Here is a 20,009-nt window from a genome sequence, read left to right on the forward strand (position 1 = left end):
GAATAGCCTTCATTTCTCAGAACAAGAATAGACTGACGAGTTTCAGAAGAAAGGTCTTTGTTTCTGGCCATTTTGAGCCTGTAAATGACCCCACATTGCTGACACTCCAGATACTCAACTAGTCTAAAGAAGGACAGTTTTATTGCTTCTTTAATCAGGACAGCAGTTTTCAGCTGTGCTAATATAAATGCAAAAGGGTTTTCTAATGATCAATTAGCCTTTTAAAATGATCAACTTGTATTAGCTAACACAACGTCCCATTGGAATACAGGAGTGATGGTTGCTGATAATGGGCCTCTATACGCCTATGTAGATATTCCATTAAAAATCTGCCGTTTCCAGCTACATTTTGTTATTTTAAATGGACAAAAAATGTGCTTTTCTTTCAAAAACAAGGACATTTCTAAGTGACCCCAAACTTTTGAACGGTAGTGTATATTCAATTCTCATGCATTTAGTTCAATAAGTAAGTAGCGTATAAAGAACGTGACTGAGCCTCATGCCGTACTTTACTGGACTACATTTCTGAACCGTGTCATTTCAGAATAAGGGGTGCTGTTGTCCTGGGGGGTTCTGTGTTGCTGTTTTGTCTGTCTGGGCCTGGGGGCATGGGCTCAGGGAGAGAGGGGCGGGGTCAGAGAAAATGACAAGAATGAGGGAGAGAGTAGGGTTAGAGACAGCTGAAGGACTGATGGTGCAGAGAGGATCCAGAAAGAGATTAATCGCCAGACCACCACCAACACCCCTGACATCTTGGCTGAGCTGAGAGTGCTGACAGACATTGTGGTGGAGCTGAGGAAGATGGAGGCCAGACTGGGGGTGGAATAGCAGAAAAAAACAAAGTGATTGTACTAACAATGCATCAGGGTATCACCAAGAATTAACTGCATTTCCTAAAAGACAAAGTTAGAAAGCTGGAAATAGGAAATGCAGGTAATGACAAGAGAGCAAATACAGTACCTTTAGAAAGTATTCCCACCCTTTACTTTTTCCACATTTTGTTGTGTTACAGCCTGATTTTTAAATGGAGATAAACAGACAATGTTTTTCACATTTCTTTTACAAATTAATAAAAAATGAAAATATGAAATGTCACTAACTATTCAACGCATTTGTTATGGCAAGCCTAAATACATTTAGGAGTAAAAATGTGCTTAACAAGTCACATAATAAGTTGCATGGTCTTACTGTGTGAAATAATAGTGTTTAACATGGTTGTTGAATGACTACCTCATCTCTGTACAACACACATACACATTATCTGTAAGGTACCTCAGTCGAGCAGTGAATTTGAAACACAGATTCAACCACAAAGACCAGGGCGGTTTTCAAATGCCTCACAAAGAAGGGCAACTATTGGTAGATGGGTAAAAAAAGAAAAAAAGAAGCTCACTTTGAATATCCCTTTGAGCATGGTGAGGTTATTAATTATACTTTGGATTGTGTATGTATACACCCTGTCACTACAAGATACAGGTGTCCTTCCTAACTCAGTTGCAGAAGAGGAAGGAAACCTTCCAGGGATTTCACCATGGGGCCAATTGTGACTTTAAAACAGTTGCAGAGTTTAATGGCTGTGATAGGAGACAACTGAGGATGGATCAATAACATTGTAGTTACTCAACAATACTAACCTAATTGACAGAATGAAAATAAGGAAGACAAACCAGAATAATATTCCAAAACATGCATCCTGTTTGCAACAAGGCACTAAGGTAATACTGCAAAAAATGTGGCAAAGCAATTCACCTTTTCTGCATTCAAAGTGTTATCCTTTGGGCAAATCCAATACAACACATTACTGTTATGGGTATGCTTGGGAGAATTTCAGGATAAAAAGAAACGGAATGGAGAAACCACAGGAAAAATCCTAGAGGAAAACCTGGTTCAGTCTGCTTTCCACCAGACACTGGGAGATGAATTCACCTTTCAGCAGGACAATAACCTAAAACACAAGGCCAATTATACACTGGAGTTGCTTACCAAGAAGAGTACCAAGTGAATATTCCTCAGTGGCCAAGTTAGTTTTGACTTAAATCTATTTGAAAATCTATGGCAAGACCTGAAAATGGTTGTCTAGCAATGATCAACAACCAATTTGACAGAGCTTGAAGATTTTTGAAAAGAATAATGGGCAAATGTTTCACAATTCAGCACTGGAAGCTTTTAGAGACTTACCCAGAAAGATTCTGTCTGTAATCCATGCCAAAAGTGCTTCTACAAACATTGACTCAGAGGTGTGAATACTTACGTAAATTAGATATGTCTGTATTTCCTGTTCAATACATTTGCAAAAATGTCAAAAACATGTTTTCACTGTCATTATGATGTATTATGTGTAGATGGATAAAAAAATAATATATTTAACCCATTTTAAATTCAGGCTGTAATACAACAAAATGTGGATTAAGTCAACGGGTATGAATACTTTCTCAAGGCATTGTATATATTTATTATATTGAACCTTTATTTAACTATATTTAAGTAAAATTATGTTTGAGACAAATAATTATCTTCTCTGTTTACATCAACGATGTCGCTCTTGCTGCTGGTGATTCTCTGATCCAGCTCTACGCAGACGACACCATTCTGTATACTTCGGGTGCTTCTTTGGACACTGTGTTAACTAACCTCCAGATGAGCTTCAATGCTATACAACTCTCCTTCCGTCGCCTCCAACTGCTCTTAAATGCAAGTAAAACTAAATGCATGCTCTTCAACCGATCACTGCCCGCACCTGCCACCCTGTCCAGCATCACTACTCTCGACAGCTCTGACTAAGAATATGTGGACAACTACAAATACCTATGTGTCTGGTTAGACTGTAAACTCTCCTTCCAGACTCACATTAATAAGCATCTCCAATCCAAAATTAAAACTAGAATCGGCTTCCTATTTCGCAAAAAGCATCCTTCACTCATGCTGACCATCCTACCGATCCTCGACTTCGGCAATGTCATTTACAAAATAGCCTCCAACACTCTTCTCAACAAATTGGATGCAGTCTATCACAGTGCCATCCATTTTGTCACCACACTACCCACCACTACGACCTGTATGCTTTCGTTGGCTGGCCCTCGCTTCATACTCGTCGCCAAACCCACTGGCTCCAGGTCATCTATAAGTCTCTGCTAGGAAAAGCCCTGCCTTATCTCAGCTCACTAGTCACCATAGCAGCACCCACCCGTAGCATACGCTCCAGCAGGTATATCTCACTAGTCACCCCCAAAGTCAATTCCCCCTTTGGCCGCCTTTCCTTCCAGTTCTCTGCTGCCAATGACTGGAACGAACTGCAAAAATCACTGGAAGCTGGAGACTCATATCTCCCTCAATAGCTTTAAGCACCAGCTGTCAGAGCAGCTCACAGATCTCATGTCAGTCAGTCAGAGTTTCTTAACCATACTGTACTGTCTCAGTCATGTGCGTGGTCTAAATAACTCAACTGGCTAGTTTGCCTATCGGTAAGTAGAGTGGTGGCCTGTAGCATTGATCCTGCTGCTCGGATAGAGTGATCATCCGATTATCAACTGTAAATTTACGGATATGATTACGCATGTCAGCACACCCCTAGAAATTAGTGTGTATGAGAAAGGCAATCAGCTGTAAGAGCTTTCACTTGGTCTATGGGGACATCTTGTGGTTAAGTATGAATTACATCCTTTTGCTGTAGGGAGGTACAGCATACCTATTAGCTATAACAATGAAAATGCTTCCTTCCTGGTTTAAGGTAATCATAATCTAACAGTTGGATAAAAGCAAATAATGTCATAGTGACTACTCAAAGGAAGGATGCATTTCAGGCATACTAATAAGTCCCTCTTCCAAATTTCCAGTGCTGGTACCCACCAAAATACCTACTGGGAACTGTAGCACTCCTTGCAAGAATCATACAGTAAATTTGCCATGCCTCTCCATAATTCAACAGATTGTGCAAATTATAGTTCTTTAACGTCGCTTTACTATAATATAAAAGAGAGGGCGATACCAATTACCTCACTACCTAATCGTTTTACCAGATAAAGAAATATTACTATATTGCAATGATCATCCATTGAGAGCATCGTGACTGGCTGCATCACCACTTACGGCAGCTGCTTGGTGATATGACCATCCCATAAATTCCAATGTATTACTTTTAATACCTGCAAATAAACCACTTAAACATCACCAAGTACACTACATGACCAAAAGTATGTGGACACCTGCTTGTCAAACATCTCATTCCAAAGTCATGGGCATTTATATGGAGTTGGTCCCCCCTTTGCTATAACAGCGTCCACTCTTCTGGGAAGGCTTTTCACTTGAAGTTAGAACATTGCTGCAGGGACTTGGTTGCATTCAGCAACAGGATCATTATTGAGGTCAGACGTTCCAATTCATCTCAAAGATGTTCGATGGAGTTAAGGTCAGTATTTTGTGGATGTCAGTCAAGTTCTTCCACACTGATCGACAAACCATTTCTGTATGGACCTCGCTTTGTGCACGGGGGCATTGTCATGCTGAAACCGGAAAGGGTCTTCCCCGAACTGTTGTCAAAGTTGGAAGAACAGAATCATCTAGAATGTCAATGTATATGCTGTAGCCTTGACTGCCCTTCACTGGAACTAAGGGGCTTAGCCCAAAACATGAAAAACAGCCCTAGACAATTATTCATCTTCCAAACTTTAGTCGGCATTCTGTGTTGGGGCAGGTAGCAATCGCCTGGAAATCAGCCAAACCCTGACTCAGTAAAATCAAAATGTTTGCATTTTGTTCAGTATACCTGCTCTCAACCTGATTGCTCAGCCATGAAAAGCCAACTGACATTTATCTGCATTGCTTGCCGTATGAGGTTTAGGGCTGGGTTTCTGTATAACCACTGATATCGGCCGTTGTAAAAAGGGCTTTATAAATAGTGATTGGATATACAGTTGAAGTCGGTAGTTTACATACACCTTAGCCAAATACATTTAAACTCAGCTTTTCACAATTCCTGATATTTAATCCTGGTAAAAATGCCATGTCTTAGGTCAGATAGGATCATCACTTTATTTTAAGAATGTGAAATGTCCAAATGATAGTAGAGATAATTATTTACTTCAGCTTTTATTTCTTTCATCACATTCCCAGGGGGTCAGAAGTTTACATACACTCAATTTGTATTTGGTAGCATTGCCTTTAAATTGTTTAACTTGGGTCAAACGTTTCAGGTAGCCTTTCACAAGCTTCCCACAATAAGTTTGGTGAATTTTGCCCCATTCCTCCTGACAGAGCTGTTGTAACTGAGTCAGGTTTGTAGGCCTCCTTGCTCACACACTTTTTCAGTTCTGCCCACAATGTTTCTATAGGATTGAGGTCAGGGCTTCGTGATGGCCACTCCAAAACCTTAACTTTGTTGACCTTGAGCCATTTTGCCACAACTTTGGAAGTATGCTTGGGGTCATTGTCCATTTGGAAGACACATTCGCAACCTGACTGTCTTAAGATGTTGCTTCAATATAGCCACAATTTTCCTCCCTCATGACATTTATTTTGTGAAGTGCACCAGTCCCTCCTACAGCAAAGCACCCCCACAACATGATGCTGCCACCCCGTGCTTCACGGTTGGGATGGTGTTCTTCAGCTTGCAAACATAACGGTCATTATGGCCAAACAGTTCCATCAGACCAGAGAACAATTTCTCCAAAAAGTACCATCTCCGTCCCCATGTGCAATTGCAAACCGTAGTCTGGCTTTATGGCGGTTGTGGAGCAGTGGCCTTTGCCGTTCTGGGATTGATTTGCACTTTTCACACCAAAGTACGTTCATGTCTAGGAGACAGAACACGTCTCCTTCCCGAGTGGTATGACGGCTGCGTGGTCCCATGGTGTTCATACTTGTGCACAATGGTTTGCACAGATGAACATGGTACCTTAGGCATTTGGAAATTGCGCCCAAGGATGAACCAGACTTGTCTAGTTGTTTTTCTGAGGTCTAGGTTGATTTCCCCATGTCAAGCAAGGAGGCACTGAGTTTGAAGGTAGGCCTTGAAATACATCCACAGGTACACCTCCAATTGACTCAAATGTCAATTAGCTCAGAGGCTTCTAAAGCAATGACAATTTTCTGGAATTTTCCAAGTTGTGTAAAGGCACAGTCAACTTAGTGTATGTAAAATTATGACCCACTGGAATTGAGTGAATTATAAGTGAAATAATTTCTGTTAATTGTTAAAATTACGTGTCGTACACAAAGTAGATGTCCTAACCGACTTGCCACAACTTGTGTTAAGAAATTTGGGAAGTGTTTGAGAAACTAGTTCTAATATCTCCAACCGAAGTGAATGTAACCTTCGACTCCAAATGCACCTATAGTTATCAATACCTTATAGTTATTCACTTAAAAACTAAAAGCTAAAGGTATTTAAATTAGGTTTAACATAGAGGCAGTTGTAGTTATGTGCCGAGGCAGTAGTACTTCAAATTAGAAACTGGCAAAAAAATGCAACTAATACAACCAGGTGATATTGAAATTTGTAAATATTTTACTACAAAAAACAACCAGATAATATCAGGAATGCTTGAACTTTATTGATTTTTTTATTTAAAGAGCTGGGGATTAGGGTGGAAGGGAAGTCAGGGGTGGGATTGGAGTGAGGTCAAATGGTGGGGTTGGAGGTTAGGAGGGAATTTGGGATGAGGAAAATTGGGGTTAAGATGTGACATTGTTAAGAGTAGAACTAGTTGCCTCCACGAAGACGCAGGACCAGGTGAAGGGTGGACTCCTTCTGGATGTTGTAGTCGGACAGGGTGCGGCCATCTTCCAGCTGCTTGCCGGCAAAGATCAGACGCTGCTGGTCTGGGGGGATGCCCTCCTTGTCCTGGATCTTGGCCTTGACGTTCTCGATGGTGTCACTGGGCTCAACCTCGAGGGTGATGGTCTTACCAGTCAGGGTTTTAACGAAGATCTGCATACCTCCCCTCAGACGGAGAACAAGATGGAGGGTGGACTCCTTCTGGATGTTGTAGTCGGACAGGGTGCGGCCATCTTCCAGCTGCTTGCCGGCAAAGATCAGACGCTGCTGGTCTGGGGGGATGCCCTCCTTGTCCTGGATCTTGGCCTTGACGTTCTCGATGGTGTCACTGGGCTCAACCTCGAGGGTGATGGTCTTACCAGTCAGGGTTTTAACGAAGATCTGCATACCTCCCCTCAGACGGAGCACAAGATGGAGGGTGGACTCCTTCTGGATGTTGTAGTCGGACAGGGTGCGGCCATCTTCCAGCTGCTTGCCGGCAAAGATCAGACGCTGCTGGTCTGGGGGGATGCCCTCCTTGTCCTGGATCTTGGCCTTGACGTTCTCGATGGTGTCACTGGGCTCAACCTCGAGGGTGATGGTCTTACCAGTCAGGGTTTTAACGAAGATCTGCATACCTCCCCTCAGACGGAGCACAAGATGGAGGGTGGACTCCTTCTGGATGTTGTAGTCGGACAGGGTGCGGCCATCTTCCAGCTGCTTGCCGGCAAAGATCAGACGCTGCTGGTCTGGGGGGATGCCCTCCTTGTCCTGGATCTTGGCCTTGACGTTCTCGATGGTGTCACTGGGCTCAACCTCGAGGGTGATGGTCTTACCAGTCAGGGTTTTAACGAAGATCTGCATACCTCCCCTCAGACGGAGCACAAGATGGAGGGTGGACTCCTTCTGGATGTTGTAGTCGGACAGGGTGCGGCCATCTTCCAGCTGCTTGCCGGCAAAGATCAGACGCTGCTGGTCTGGGGGGATGCCCTCCTTGTCCTGGATCTTGGCCTTGACGTTCTCGATGGTGTCACTGGGCTCAACCTCGAGGGTGATGGTCTTACCAGTCAGGGTTTTAACAAAGATCTGCATCTTGACACTGGGGAAGAGAATCATGTTAGACTAAACTACTCAAACCTGAAATAAAATGTAAAATAAACTATGCTATAAATACACATTATAGGTACCAATCTAGTATACATAACAATTCTGAGATGCAGTGGGTCAACTTCTAAATAGGGTAGAGCAAAGCTCCTCCCATTTGAGGTAGTACTCAGCTGACGTTTACAGCAGTTGGCTTCAGGTGCCACCATTTTAGAACAAGCTCCACGTAGTGGCTGTCATTTTGTCATAAAACAAACCTTAGTCGAGTCCGTAGGTAATGACTAGCTAGCTGACCATTTTAGTCTATGGGGATGTGTTTTCATTTGCAGTCAAAACGTAATATTTTGTCATAAATTAACCTCCCCTACGCCCATTTTACAGCAACATATATTACCACTACTGCCCGATAAACCAAGTCGGGATGATCGCTGGGTTTAGGTCTCGAGCGCGATGTTTTTCGGGATGCGTTAGTAAATTCATTTTGGCTATCTACTCCGATTTAGGAGCACTCGTCTGAGTATGCCAGAGCGCATAATAACTGATGAATTTACAAACGGGCAACACTTGAATATTGCTGGTGTTTAAAAACTTGGCCGAAAACGCGTAATTAATTAAGTTGCTAGCAGCACAGTTAACGTTTGTCACCAATGCTCTAGACAACATGAACAGCCTAAGCAGCTCTACTAGGTCGAGTACAATGGTCAGATTGCGCGGTTCTCATTCGTGTCTGGAAGTAGCTAGCAAGCTAGCCAACGTTAGCCAGTTGGCAGTCAAGCCCCCAAGCTGTTGTGATGCCAGAACGCTCTGATCAACTCTAATCTGACAAAACTCTGAATTTATGAACACCCAGAGGGCTCTGGCACTCCAGATTGCATTTACAAAAAACACACCCACTGTTAACGTTAGCCTCCCCCTCCATCTATATCAATATCTAGCTTGATTGAAGGGTTATCCAATGACTAACCACTGTTGAGCGCCTCGTTTTAGCTTGTTAGGAAGCTAGCCAAGACCATATCCAGCCAGCTAACTTTATTTTAGTAAATAACTACTGTAGTTAGACGAGCTAACTTTCTGGTAGCTTTAGCTATCGTCGACGAATATTCGTACACCCCCCAAACATAGTATATTCGTACATACCCAATAAGAATAGGAAAAACAATGAACTACCAATTAACATTACGCTGAACTAAGGGTCTCTGTGAAAAAATGTTGTCATTAATGCTCATTTTGGATAATACCCTACTTACAAACAAATGATCAACGGCGCTGCTCTTGAATCTTCAGGAAACGAGGCTGTTACCGCAAACAAAGGGCTGTGTTATTTATACATTGCCGGTTACGTATCCCTCCACCATTACACCATATGGAACTATAAACTGCGGATTTTCAAAAAAGATCCTTAACCATATGGATTGTGGATAAAATGGACTAACTCCACGACGTGTATGACATTCCAAATGTTCTATATGAATGTTTAATTTTTAAGAAATAGTGTAAGAATGGTCATATAAAAGAAGTCGTACATTGGCGGAGGTAGAAATGTGCAAAAAGAGTGAGTCGACGTTCTCTAGCAACGCGCTGAGCAGTCAAAGCGAATCCAGTCACAGATGTCGCAGTATTAACCTTGACAGCTAGTAAAATCGGATTGTGTTTTAGATAGTTATGAATTTATGTCAGAAACAGTGACGGAGCCAGAAATTCGTTGGTGGGTGGGCATGCAAAAATGTGGGTGCATATAGCCATAGAAGCACAGTGACATATGCCTCAATGCAGTCATATTAGTAGGTTATTAAGGGGTCTTTCAGTCAGTTATTTTTGTCAACCCGTCCCCTGAGAGTGATTGTCAATCCAGTTAATCTGTTCTGTTATATTTAACCAAAAATGACTAACCCAATACACTTCTTGCTTTGACTTCTATCTGATGGCGTTTGCATGTTTAGGTAAAAATACAAATAATGTTCGGTTTGGAACACTTACAAGTAACAAGCTTTTTTTTAATTTATTTTTTTACCCAGGACCACTCATGCTTCAGTAAATCCTACAGTTTTGCTACATTTTCAAGCAGCAGTGTAGTTAGTGTAGGAGATCAACCAGGGAACAGTTTTTGAATCAAAGAAAGCAAAAAATAATGTAACAGGGATTGGACAGTTTATTTTAGGTCATAACATTGATTTAATAGAAACAAATGATTTACAGCATGGATCAATTCTACACAAACAGGCACAGTCATTCCCCACTTCCCACCTCTTTATAAAAGACTCCTTATCTTAACATCAACCAGCCTATATCTAGCTAGTCTCGTGTTGCAATGAGGACCCCAGTGTCCTATCTGGAACGTGAAGTCACAAGCTCGACTGGTCGGCTACTGCATAGCAATCTAGTGGTGCCAAAAGCCCTGGTCTGCCCTAGAAAGCGTATCTAAATTTCAATCGCCAAAACTGACAGTTTTTTGAGAGGGATGCTCGTTTTGGGCTATAAAATTAGATTATTATGATGAAGTTCGATGCCCACTATGAATTATTTTAAAGTTTGTGACAAATCAAGATATTTAGTTAAATAGTGATCCATTCTGACTACTACATTTGTTGTCACACAGGACCACGTGCTGACATATCAATCACGGGCCTGCAGGCTATGAGGTGGATTGCGCCTTCTTGCCATAGACATACTTGTTGCCTATGTTAGTAAGTGCTAGTTTTCAAGTTATCAAGTGTGGCCGACAGTCTGCAATTTATATTTAAATGGTAAAGTCAAACGTCACAATTTGAGCCCTTCACGGCATTAATTTTAAGCCTGAGCCTTTACCCATGCCTGTGACGTTCAGGCCCTACCCTACCCAGGCCCGATTGCTGCTGCCAAATTTAAGGCCCAATCCAGCCCTTCCCGAAACCCGAAATCAGAAATATCTTCCTGGGTTAGTAAATCTATTAGCTGCTCCTCAGCTAGCACCCAATTGACTACATCCACTCCTTGAAGGAGAGCTCTCCTTGTCCTCGAATTGCCCAGAATGCACCGCACGGCCCACTGACGTAGCATGGGCAACGATTCAAATGGAGTTTCCCATCTCCTCAAAGTATATCTGGCTCTGGTCAACGAATGAAGAGACATGAGAGAGCAGTTAGTTGTGTTACATTATACTTTTTGGGAAATAAACCTGTTTTATATTTGACGAGGTTTACGTACCTCTGTTATGATCTTATATATGACTGCACTGCACAGCAGAGCAGAGCATTGAGCAAATTACTTATCTACAAAATGTTAGTGACCAATTTAGTAATACCTGAGCCCTACCCATACCCTAGTTATTTAAAAACAGGTATTACCCTGCCCTAACCCGATGTATAACGTCAGGCCTGTTGGGATAGGGTAGCAGAGCTCTGCAACACCTTCTAAACTGCTCTGGTGACAGTCTGATGTTTTTTTTAAACATCAGACTGTTACTATGGTTACCTCATGGATCATCAGTATGATCGAAGTCGCCCACAAAATGACTCAATAGTCTTTACAAGCCAGAATGTTGAATACAATTATATTTACACTTACTTTACCGGTTGTACATGCTGTTGGTCCTTTTGGCGGTAGGAGGTGGAGATGGGCTATCCACAACAAAGGGTTGTTTAGACAACTTTTTGTGGTGCTTGTGGGTTCTGTCACTTGTATTTTCAATCTCTTTACGCATAGCATGTGATGCACAATATGTCAGCAATAGCCGAATGTAACCGAACATAATCGACTGAAGCATGCATCCAATCAGCTGTGGTTTGGTTAGGCTCAGTTACCTCTCAATCAGCTCAGTTACCTCTCAATCAGCTGTGGTTTGGTTAGGCTCAGTTACCTCTCAATCAGCTCAGTTACCTCTCAATCAGCTGTGGTTTGGTTAGGCTCAGTTACCTCTCAATCAGCTCAGTTACCTCTCAATCAGCTGTGGTTTGGTTAGGCTCAGTTACCTCTCAATCAGCTCAGTTACCTCTCAATCAGCTGTGGTTTGGTTATGCTCAGTTACCTCTCAATCAGCTGGGGTTTGGTTAGGCTCAGTTACCTCTCAATCAGCTGGGGTTTGGTTAGGCTCAGTTACCTCTCAATCAGCTCAGTTACCTCTCAATCAGCTGTGGTTTGGTTAGGCTCAGTTACCTCTCAATCAGCTGTGGTTTGGTTAGGCCCAGTTACCTCTCAATCAGCTCAGTTACCTCTCAATCAGCTGTGGTTTGGTTAGGCTCAGTTACCTCTCAATCAGCTCAGTTACCTCTCAATCAGCTGTGGTTTGGTTAGGCTCAGTTACCTCTCAATCAGCTGTGGTTTGGTTAGGCTCAGTCATATTGTGCAAGTGTTTGTAACCTGCGAATTACATCAGTATTGAACATTTTATCCAGAAATACCAACCATATACAGACCAGCGTACTGAAAGTCTGGCTAATAACGTTTGTGGATATTTTGTCTCAGATTACCTCCTACATAAGGACAAAATCAGCAGACAACAGGTAAAGTAACTTAAAAATAAGTTTATTTAACATTCTGACTTGTAATTGGAATGTTCAGGAATGCTGAGCCTACATATTAGAGACGATTGTGTAAGTAATTCATTCTTGGATTCTCAAAGAGCCTATTTTTTCCCTTGTCTCCATTCATCCACATAGCTGCTGGCGGCACTTTGATATCACCAAAAATATAGTGAAGATTGGCCATTATTTTATTTTTGTAAGGACCCCAAAAAAATGGAGGCAGTGGGAGAACCTATTCAGGTAAGTAAACACATTTTGGAAATGTAAAAAAACGATATAATATACTTTTCTCCATTGTACTTCACTTCTTCCTATCAATGAGGTCTAGAGCACATGCATGGTTATGCCCTCTGACTGTGCTTGGTGCTTAGCCACCAGCCTTTTGGTTGATGCTGTTGTCTTCCCTGAGAGGATAATCAGGGGTCATAGGTCAGGGGTGACCGTTGTTCCAGGCGCTGACCCTGTCACCTCTCTGTCTGTGAACCTTTCATGGACATCTAAAGAAGGATGTAGACAGAACCAACACTTATCAGTTCTATACTAAAAACAGTCAATCAGCAGTCGCCTAGACATTGAGGATAGGTGGTTTTTCTGTTAGACTCACCAGAGGACGTCCTTTCTGATGTAGGCTTGCTACAGGAGTTTTAAAGTCTCCCCTCAGAAGCTACAGAGAGAGGACATAAGGTTTACATGAGCAAAAATCTGTGTGTGTGTGTGTGTGTGTGTGTGTGTGTGTGTGTGTGTGTGTGTGTGTTGATGTCCGTACCCTTTGTGTGTTGTTGAGGAACTGTGGGTCAGACTGTCCATAGTTAGGTGGGTTGGCTCTGGGGTCGTAGCCTAGTCTCCCCAGCATGGGGGCGATAGCGTCCATGTCTGCCATTACGTCTGGGGGCATGTGACCTACCCACCGAGTCAGAGCGTCTAAGTTCACTGGCCTCATCACCTGGTCTGTGGACCGTTCCGTTCTGTGACACAAACACACATGAATAAACACACACCAAAACAGCAAGACTCCTCTGAGTCTTTGTGATGTAGCATGGCCTTGTCATCTTCTCTGATATTCACTGATACACACTTTGACAGTGAGACTCCTCCAGGTTTTCCTATAGCCTCTTCATGGTGCAGAACCCCCTCGTGCCACGGCAGACCCAGGAACTTTAGCACTGTCTGCAGGGTGGAGCGAGGGTGGAGGACCAGCCTTTCATACCTCACAGCCAGGCACCTCTTACTGCCCACCTACACACACACACACACACACATGGTTGGTCATCACTTTCCACCTAAACACACACACACAAAGACGCACACTCACACAGATGCAGGCACAGATGCACTGCATGCACACACACACGTCAGGCACCACTCTCCGCCCACCTAAACAGATACACACACACCTGAGTGCACTGTGTCAGCATGGCCTGTGTGGCTCGGCTCCACTTGGCCAGGCAGTCCCTATAGCTGGAGAGGTCAAATCCACCGATCGTCACGCGACGCGAAATCATAGAGTACACCGCCGCTCGGCCATCTCTCAGCATCAGCAGGAACTTAGAGCTGTAGAAAGAGAGAGAGGAAGGACGTAGTGGTGTGGCGGGATAGAGGAGGGAGAGAAAAGTTGAGGAGAAAGTACTTTACAACTTTCCACCGCACTACTCATAATCCTACCTAACCCCGGTTTCAGGCCTGGAGAGGAGGCGGAGTCAGTGAAAAAGTATATAAGTTATCTCCTGTTCTGTCAGGACTTTGACCTCTGGTAATCAGTCATACGATGTGTTCTCTTCTGTAGGAGGTAACCAGGCTGCCTAGTGACTCACTAATGAGTTGTACTGTCTATATGGCTCACATGGGTCAGCATGTGAAAAGCCACACTCGATCACACCCTTATGTGTGGTGACAGAGGCTTTTGGGTTAGTGTACACTCTCATAAAAAGGTTATATCTAGAACCTAAAAGGGTTCTTCGGCTGTCCCAATAGGAGAACCCTTTGTAGAATCATTTTTGGTTCCAGGTAAAAACCCTTTTTTGGTTCCAGGGAGAATCATTTTGGGTTCCATGTAGACCTCTGTGGATAGGGTTCTACATGGAACCCCAAAAGGTTCTACTTTGAACCAAAAGAGTTCTACCTGGAACCCAAGAAGGGCTATCAAAGGGTTATCCTATTGGGACAGCCGAAGAACACTTTTAGGTTCTAGATTGCACCTTCTTTTCTAAGAGTATATGTGTCTCGTGATGGAGGTGTGTGTGTATACTAAAGTAAGTCAGACCTACTTGGGAAAAAGGTGAGCGAGGTACTTAGCGCTCTTCAAAGTAAAGGGGTCTTTATTGCAGAGTAGAGGTGCTGGCTCCCCATGTCCTGCTATGATTTGAAGGAGGAAGGCAGTGACCGCTCGGTCCAGGACCTTGGTGCTGACCCCCTCCTTCTCAGCAGCCCAGCCCAGCTTAAGGCCCAGTATCCTGGGCACGACCCTCGTCTCCTCCCCACACCGCACCGCAGGGTGGGCGTCCAGCATGGCCCTACACAGTGTGGGAAATAAGACGGGGATCAAAATGACAGGGTACAGAGGTAAATACATACAGTATATAACCATATTGTCAGAATAATACAAGTAAATAAGGTAAATACAAGTAAATAAGTACTCTCCTCCTCCTTTCTCTTGTCATACCTCATCAGGGTGGTCCCGGAGCGAGGCACCCCTCCCACAAACACCAGGGGAACGTCAGAACTGACCCTCCACCCGTCCCGGACCAGCACGGTCACAGGTTCGCCCGCACCCTGGGATGGCTGCCGGCAGGGTAGACAGAAACGCAGGAACTGGGTCAGGGTGGAGATTCCACCCAGGATCAGGAGCCCTGTTAACACCTTCCGTGCTGACACACGCATCACTGATGGAGATGGTTGTGCTTGGTCATGGTCTCTTGGTCATGGTCTCTTGGTCATGGTCTCTTGGTCATGGGCAGGAGGCCAACTGTGTGTGCTGCTATTTTAACCAGTTTTTTTTTGTAGAAACAGATTTTAAGTTTCAGTGAGACTGACCTTGTTGAAGTAAAGGTAGAGAGGTACTTTCTGGAATAGAGGGAGAGAAACAAGAGGGACAGGAAATTGTACATCTCATATTTAAACACTACTGTTTTGAGCTTCATAAAAACTCTCTCTCTGCTGGGAGCACTGCAGAACACTTGTGTGTTTATCTGAGAGGAACTGGTCTGGCAGGTTCTTAAAAATGTCCACTTCCTCCTCATACTGTATCTCTGCAACAGCCTGGAAATGTTTTTTGATTTACTACAGAAATCTTACTACAAACACACCCAGGGCCTATTCCTGCACAGGTCAAATCTTTTCATGGCGTAAATGGAAAACTTTGTTTGTGGGATCATGATGCAAATATCAAAAATAAGGGTAATGCAGGGGATTCAAACAAACCTCTTGTCTGGTCACGCTCTGTGTTGCAGCAGAGTTACAACTATAGTGTTATTCCCCAAGTCAGTGCCAGTAAATATGAAATGCAAACTTTATATGGTCTTATCTGGGATTCTAGAACCTTTGCTGTCACTCAGGTAATCACAGTCAGAAATAGAACACAGATATACAGATAGACCAACCTACTCAGAGAGAGAGGGAAGGTGGAGGGGACAGAGTGATAAAAGGACGACAGTTGAAAGACACAAACATGCAAGAAAATGAAAACAAAGTACACAATCTGTTAACATAAAAAGAGAGAGAGAGAGAGAGAATGTTTTCTGTACCTTAACGGACGGAAGAGGAAGCTGAACTGTGGTGTTCTAGTTTGAGTGTGAAGCCCGGTGCAGAACAGAGTGAGTTGATGGGGACGGAAGGAAGAATGAAGTAGTTAGAAAAGAGAGGAGAGGTTGAAGCATTGTCAGGACTGATTTCTCTGACCCAGTAGGCCTTATTCTGTTTTTATCTCCATGCTAGAGAGGACAGAAGTCACTCCACTGGGCACAATGTCAATTCAACTTCAATTCCACGTTGGTTCAACGTAATTACATTGCAATGACTTGGAAACAATGTTGATTCAACTAGTGTGTGCCCAGTGGGACCATTGCAACTTCCATGATGACTTTAATTTAATTCGAATGACAAATCTCCCCTGACACTAACCCATAATTAAAGCTGCAATATCACTTTTGGGGCGACCCTACCAAATTCACATAGAAAAGCGAGTTATATATCTTTCATTCTCATTTAAAGCATGTCTAAGAAGTGGTAGATCTGTTATTCTATGTGCACTATTTCTATGCTTCCCTGTTCTTGAGTTTTTGTGTCTTTTGCTTTCAGTTTTGTACGCCAACTTCAAACAGCTGAAAATACAATATTTTTGATTAGCGAAAATATGTTTCACAGTTGTTTAGATGGTACAATGATTCTCTATATTATACTTGCTTGTTTGGTCACAAACTGAAATTAGGTGACCTATTAGAATTTGAGCAACCAGGAAATGACAGAGCAATTGATGCATAGTGCACCTTTAGGAACAAATAACTCATATACTTGCTCCAGTTCTGAGGGTATAGCATCTATTTTTGCATGCTTCTTGTGACTGCTTTTGGTTGCAATGCTCAGTCACTGTTTGAATGTTAAATGACGAGACAGAGGCATTGATGCGAGTAACCAGTCATGTTCAGTACATCACAAAGAGTTGCAGTAATGAACATTTACCAACAGATGACATCACTGTGCCATCTTACACCCATAACAGTCACTCCTGCCTTTACGCATACACACACAAACACTGAAAACATAGGGCTTTCTTTGAGTCTGACCTCCTCTCTATTCAGCTGTTTTGTTGGTTAATCACACACACAAACATACACCCTAAGAACGATAGCACCCACTTGTTTTCAAATCTTTGCTGCTAAGAAAAGAACTGTTTTTGCAACAGTAACTTTCTATTTGCAAAAACAGTTAGTAACAATAAGTACTGAAACATGAAGTAGCAACTGTGTTTTTGAGGCTGTTGTGTTTTGAGGTCAGGGGAAGACAAAACTGATGGGTCTGTACGAAAGCGAACCAGTTTCAACAGAAACAGAAACTATGTCACCACTGGAGTGTGTGTGAGAGACAGAGATTGCACAATAGGTGAAAAATAACAGTTGTTTTACCTACCAGGTAGTGCGCCCAGAAAAGGAACCCGTGAAGAGGTATTAAGATACAGCATGTGTGGGACTGTATGGATGTATTGTTGAATTAGCCAGAATGGAGAGACATGTTATTTTCTTCATGTTCCAAATGTAAAACAATTGTTCCATGTTATGCGTAGTGACATCGTGACTGTTGTGACTGTTTCTAGCTCTTGCAGGTGTGACACAGCCAGGGTGTCACCGGATCATCCCCAGCTCTCGAAGAAATAACAGATGACAAATACAAGTGTTTTTATTTTTTTATTTTTTTTTGAAAGATTCTATTATACTTTTTATTTGACCATTTATTTCAGGAAATCAGTAACATGGTACATATTTGATTTTTTTCTTCTCAAAATGAAAATGTACATGAATTAATCTGCAAAAAACATCACATTTACATCAAAATAAATACATAATCTGGTGCCGGTCTTTTCTGGTGTTGTTATGGTTGGTTGGTAAGCTTGCACATGGAAGGTCAGTTACTATGGTAAAACCAGTACTACAAACTGTTCTAAGACAAGGCCTTAGAAATTCAGAGATGGGGGCCAGACAGGAAGAGATAGTAACCTCACTTCCTCTGTCAGATTCTAAGGTGCCAATTTACCCCTACGTTTTACATCTCAATGGACCCCATTCATGTACCAATACTTTAGTTCCCTTTGGTTCTATCCTCTCCTCTCTCTGCCACCCCTTCCATACCTCTCACCCATCATCCTCCTTCTGTCTCCCTCTCTCCCCACCTATTCCTTCCCCTCTGTCCCTGTATTTGATAGCTAATAGTAGACACATGAGTAAATAGTGTTTGTCTCTTTATCTCCCAACGCCTGCAGCCCTGTTCACAGTGGGTGTTTCTCAATATGCTGCTGCCATGCTCCACACTCTCATGCTCCGAGTTCGTTCTCCGAGGACGTTCTCTTGAGTACATTCTTGTGAGGACGAGAGTGTGGAGAATGCATACAAATGTACATTTGAGAAGCACTGCGCACTCCCGTTCTATTGTATTAACTTTGACCAATACAGACAAAACACGAACTACATAAAGCAAACCCAAGCTTGTAATTATCAGCTAGCTATTAGTGAATCGGATTAATCTAGCTAGCCAGCTAGTTGTACAAAAAAACAACAACCTAAAACGAAATGTTATGAAGGGTGGATGGCCAACATTAGCTACGAATTCTTTGTGGATAACAGTAGCTAGCTAAAGTTAGCTACCAATTCTTCATCAGTTAGCCTGCAGTCTATGCACACTACTACAGTGGATATTCTAGGCAGTTAAATATGCCAAAATGAACAAGATCAAGATAAAATATTGTTGTCAGGCAACATATGAGATGTGAGTGGGCAACTTTTCATTTCAAAGTCGGAGTTCATTTTCTCTCGGTTCAGCTCAAATCCAGCCACCATTGATTTCAAGAAATGTTGCATTGTTTTTTATGTGATTGCGTCAACAATCCTGGGAATATTTCAGTTGAAGCTTGCACACTTCGAAATGTTTACAAGCAAATTACGCACCCCATTTCGCATATTTTGATTTGGACTCATCCTCCAACCATGCTCAGAGAATGGTAGTAAGAATATTGAGAAACACCCAGTATCTCCTGTCCTCTCTTCCTATTTTCTCCCCCTCTCCTCTTTCCACTCCATTCCTTTTCCTACTCATCTTCCCTCTCGCTGTTTCCTCTTTCTGTGATTGGAGGACAGGGTCATGGGGGGAAGGGGCAGATCTATAGTCAGTCTGTATTTACATCACTTCCTTTTTGGTGGGGCTGAGGAGGAGAAAGGGTAGGGAGTGGGTTTGGTTGGGTGGGTGGAAGCTTCTTCATTTTGGGATTCTGACAGTTGAGAAAGTCATCATATTGATACCTCATATTCACGGGTGTCCTGAGAGAGGGAGAGAAAGAGTTGTTCTATTTGTATTTTATTAATTGAACCTTTATTTAACTAGGCAAGTCAATTAAGAACAAATTCTTATTTACAATGACAGCCTACCCCGGCCAAACCCCAACGATGCTGGGCCAATTGTGGGCCGCCCTATGGGACTCCCAATCAAGACCGGTTGTGATACAGGCTGGAATCGAACCTGGGTCTGTAGTGATGCCTCTAGCACTGACATGCAGTACCTTAGACCGCTGTGCCACTGCAGAGCCCAGTATTAAATACCCTCCTGTCTCATACAATGACTATGTTTGTGTGTGTGTGTGTATACTTCCTCACCCCTCCTGTCTCGTAGAGTGGGTTGTCAAACTCGCTCTCCACTGTGATCTGGCTGTAGGGGTGTGGGTGGATGAGTGGCAGCCGCAGGTTGGAGTTGTAGCGACACCTGGTGGCCAAGAGAGGAACAGCAGGGTGTCAGGACTAAAAATAAATAATGACACCACTGTTTCCATGAGCAGAGAGAGAGAGAACTGAGCAGGATAAAGAATATTAATGTTCTCATGTGAGTCACTTGCCTCATTAATTTGGAGCCTATTTAATGAGGTGAAACTTTGAAATGTTGAAGATAGAATTGCCACACGT

The 20,009-nt window shown here is 42.9% G+C and overlaps 3 protein-coding genes across 4 annotated transcripts in view; all 3 read right to left on the minus strand.

Annotated features, from left to right (window-relative positions):
• Positions 1-6,528: 6,528 nt before the first annotated feature.
• LOC139408503 (polyubiquitin-C-like) lies at positions 6,529-9,431 on the minus strand. The gene is made up of 2 exons (XM_071152472.1): positions 9,103-9,431; positions 6,529-7,850 (listed from the first exon to the last, which is right to left on the minus strand). Exon 2 carries the CDS (start codon positions 7,841-7,843, stop codon positions 6,698-6,700), a length of 1,146 nt encoding a protein of 381 aa, XP_071008573.1. The 5' UTR covers positions 7,844-7,850; positions 9,103-9,431; the 3' UTR covers positions 6,529-6,697.
• Positions 9,432-9,986: 555 nt separating this feature from the next.
• Positions 9,987-16,152, minus strand: LOC139408504 (protein-tyrosine sulfotransferase 2-like). 2 transcript variants are annotated; one of them, XR_011634295.1, is made up of 9 exons: positions 16,095-16,152; positions 15,014-15,414; positions 14,619-14,864; positions 13,749-13,905; positions 13,430-13,590; positions 13,121-13,319; positions 12,959-13,018; positions 12,135-12,851; positions 12,073-12,098 (listed from the first exon to the last, which is right to left on the minus strand). XR_011634295.1 is itself a non-coding variant. In XM_071152473.1 (8 exons), exons 2-8 carry the CDS (start codon positions 15,229-15,231, stop codon positions 12,819-12,821), a joined length of 1,074 nt encoding a protein of 357 aa, XP_071008574.1. In that variant the 5' UTR covers positions 15,232-15,414; positions 16,095-16,152; the 3' UTR covers positions 9,987-12,818. The 2 variants fall into 2 exon arrangements, 1 of the variants encoding a protein (XP_071008574.1); XM_071152473.1 differs by having other exon boundaries at positions 9,987-12,851.
• Positions 16,153-17,737: 1,585 nt separating this feature from the next.
• LOC139408496 (seizure 6-like protein) overlaps positions 17,738-20,009 on the minus strand; it is a 108,566-nt gene continuing 106,294 nt past the window's right edge. Inside the window, exons 16-17 of the mRNA XM_071152465.1 lie at positions 19,707-19,812; positions 17,738-19,373 (exon numbers count right to left, since the gene is read on the minus strand). Coding sequence (XP_071008566.1) covers positions 19,344-19,373; positions 19,707-19,812 — 136 coding nt within the window. The 3' untranslated portion in view covers positions 17,738-19,343. The remainder of the gene's footprint in view (positions 19,374-19,706; positions 19,813-20,009) is intronic.

Source organism: Oncorhynchus clarkii, chromosome 5 (genome assembly GCF_045791955.1).
Source record: "Oncorhynchus clarkii lewisi isolate Uvic-CL-2024 chromosome 5, UVic_Ocla_1.0, whole genome shotgun sequence".
NCBI classification, from domain to species: Eukaryota; Metazoa; Chordata; class Actinopteri; order Salmoniformes; family Salmonidae; genus Oncorhynchus; species Oncorhynchus clarkii.

Bases quoted from the DNA above. Each gene is read 5' to 3' on its own strand.
- LOC139408503 (XM_071152472.1), bottom strand. From the start codon at position 7,843: ATGCAGATCTTTGTTAAAACCCTGACTGGTAAGACCATCACCCTCGAG.
- LOC139408504 (XM_071152473.1), bottom strand. From the start codon at position 15,231: ATGCGTGTGTCAGCACGGAAGGTGTTAACAGGGCTCCTGATCCTGGGT. The intron at 14,865-15,013 runs GTATGACAAGAG...CACACTGTGTAG, and splicing joins TCCGGGACCACCCTGATGAG to GGCCATGCTGGACGCCCACC. The intron at 13,906-14,618 runs GTAGGTCTGACT...CTCTTTCTACAG, and splicing joins CTCGCTCACCTTTTTCCCAA to CTCTAAGTTCCTGCTGATGC.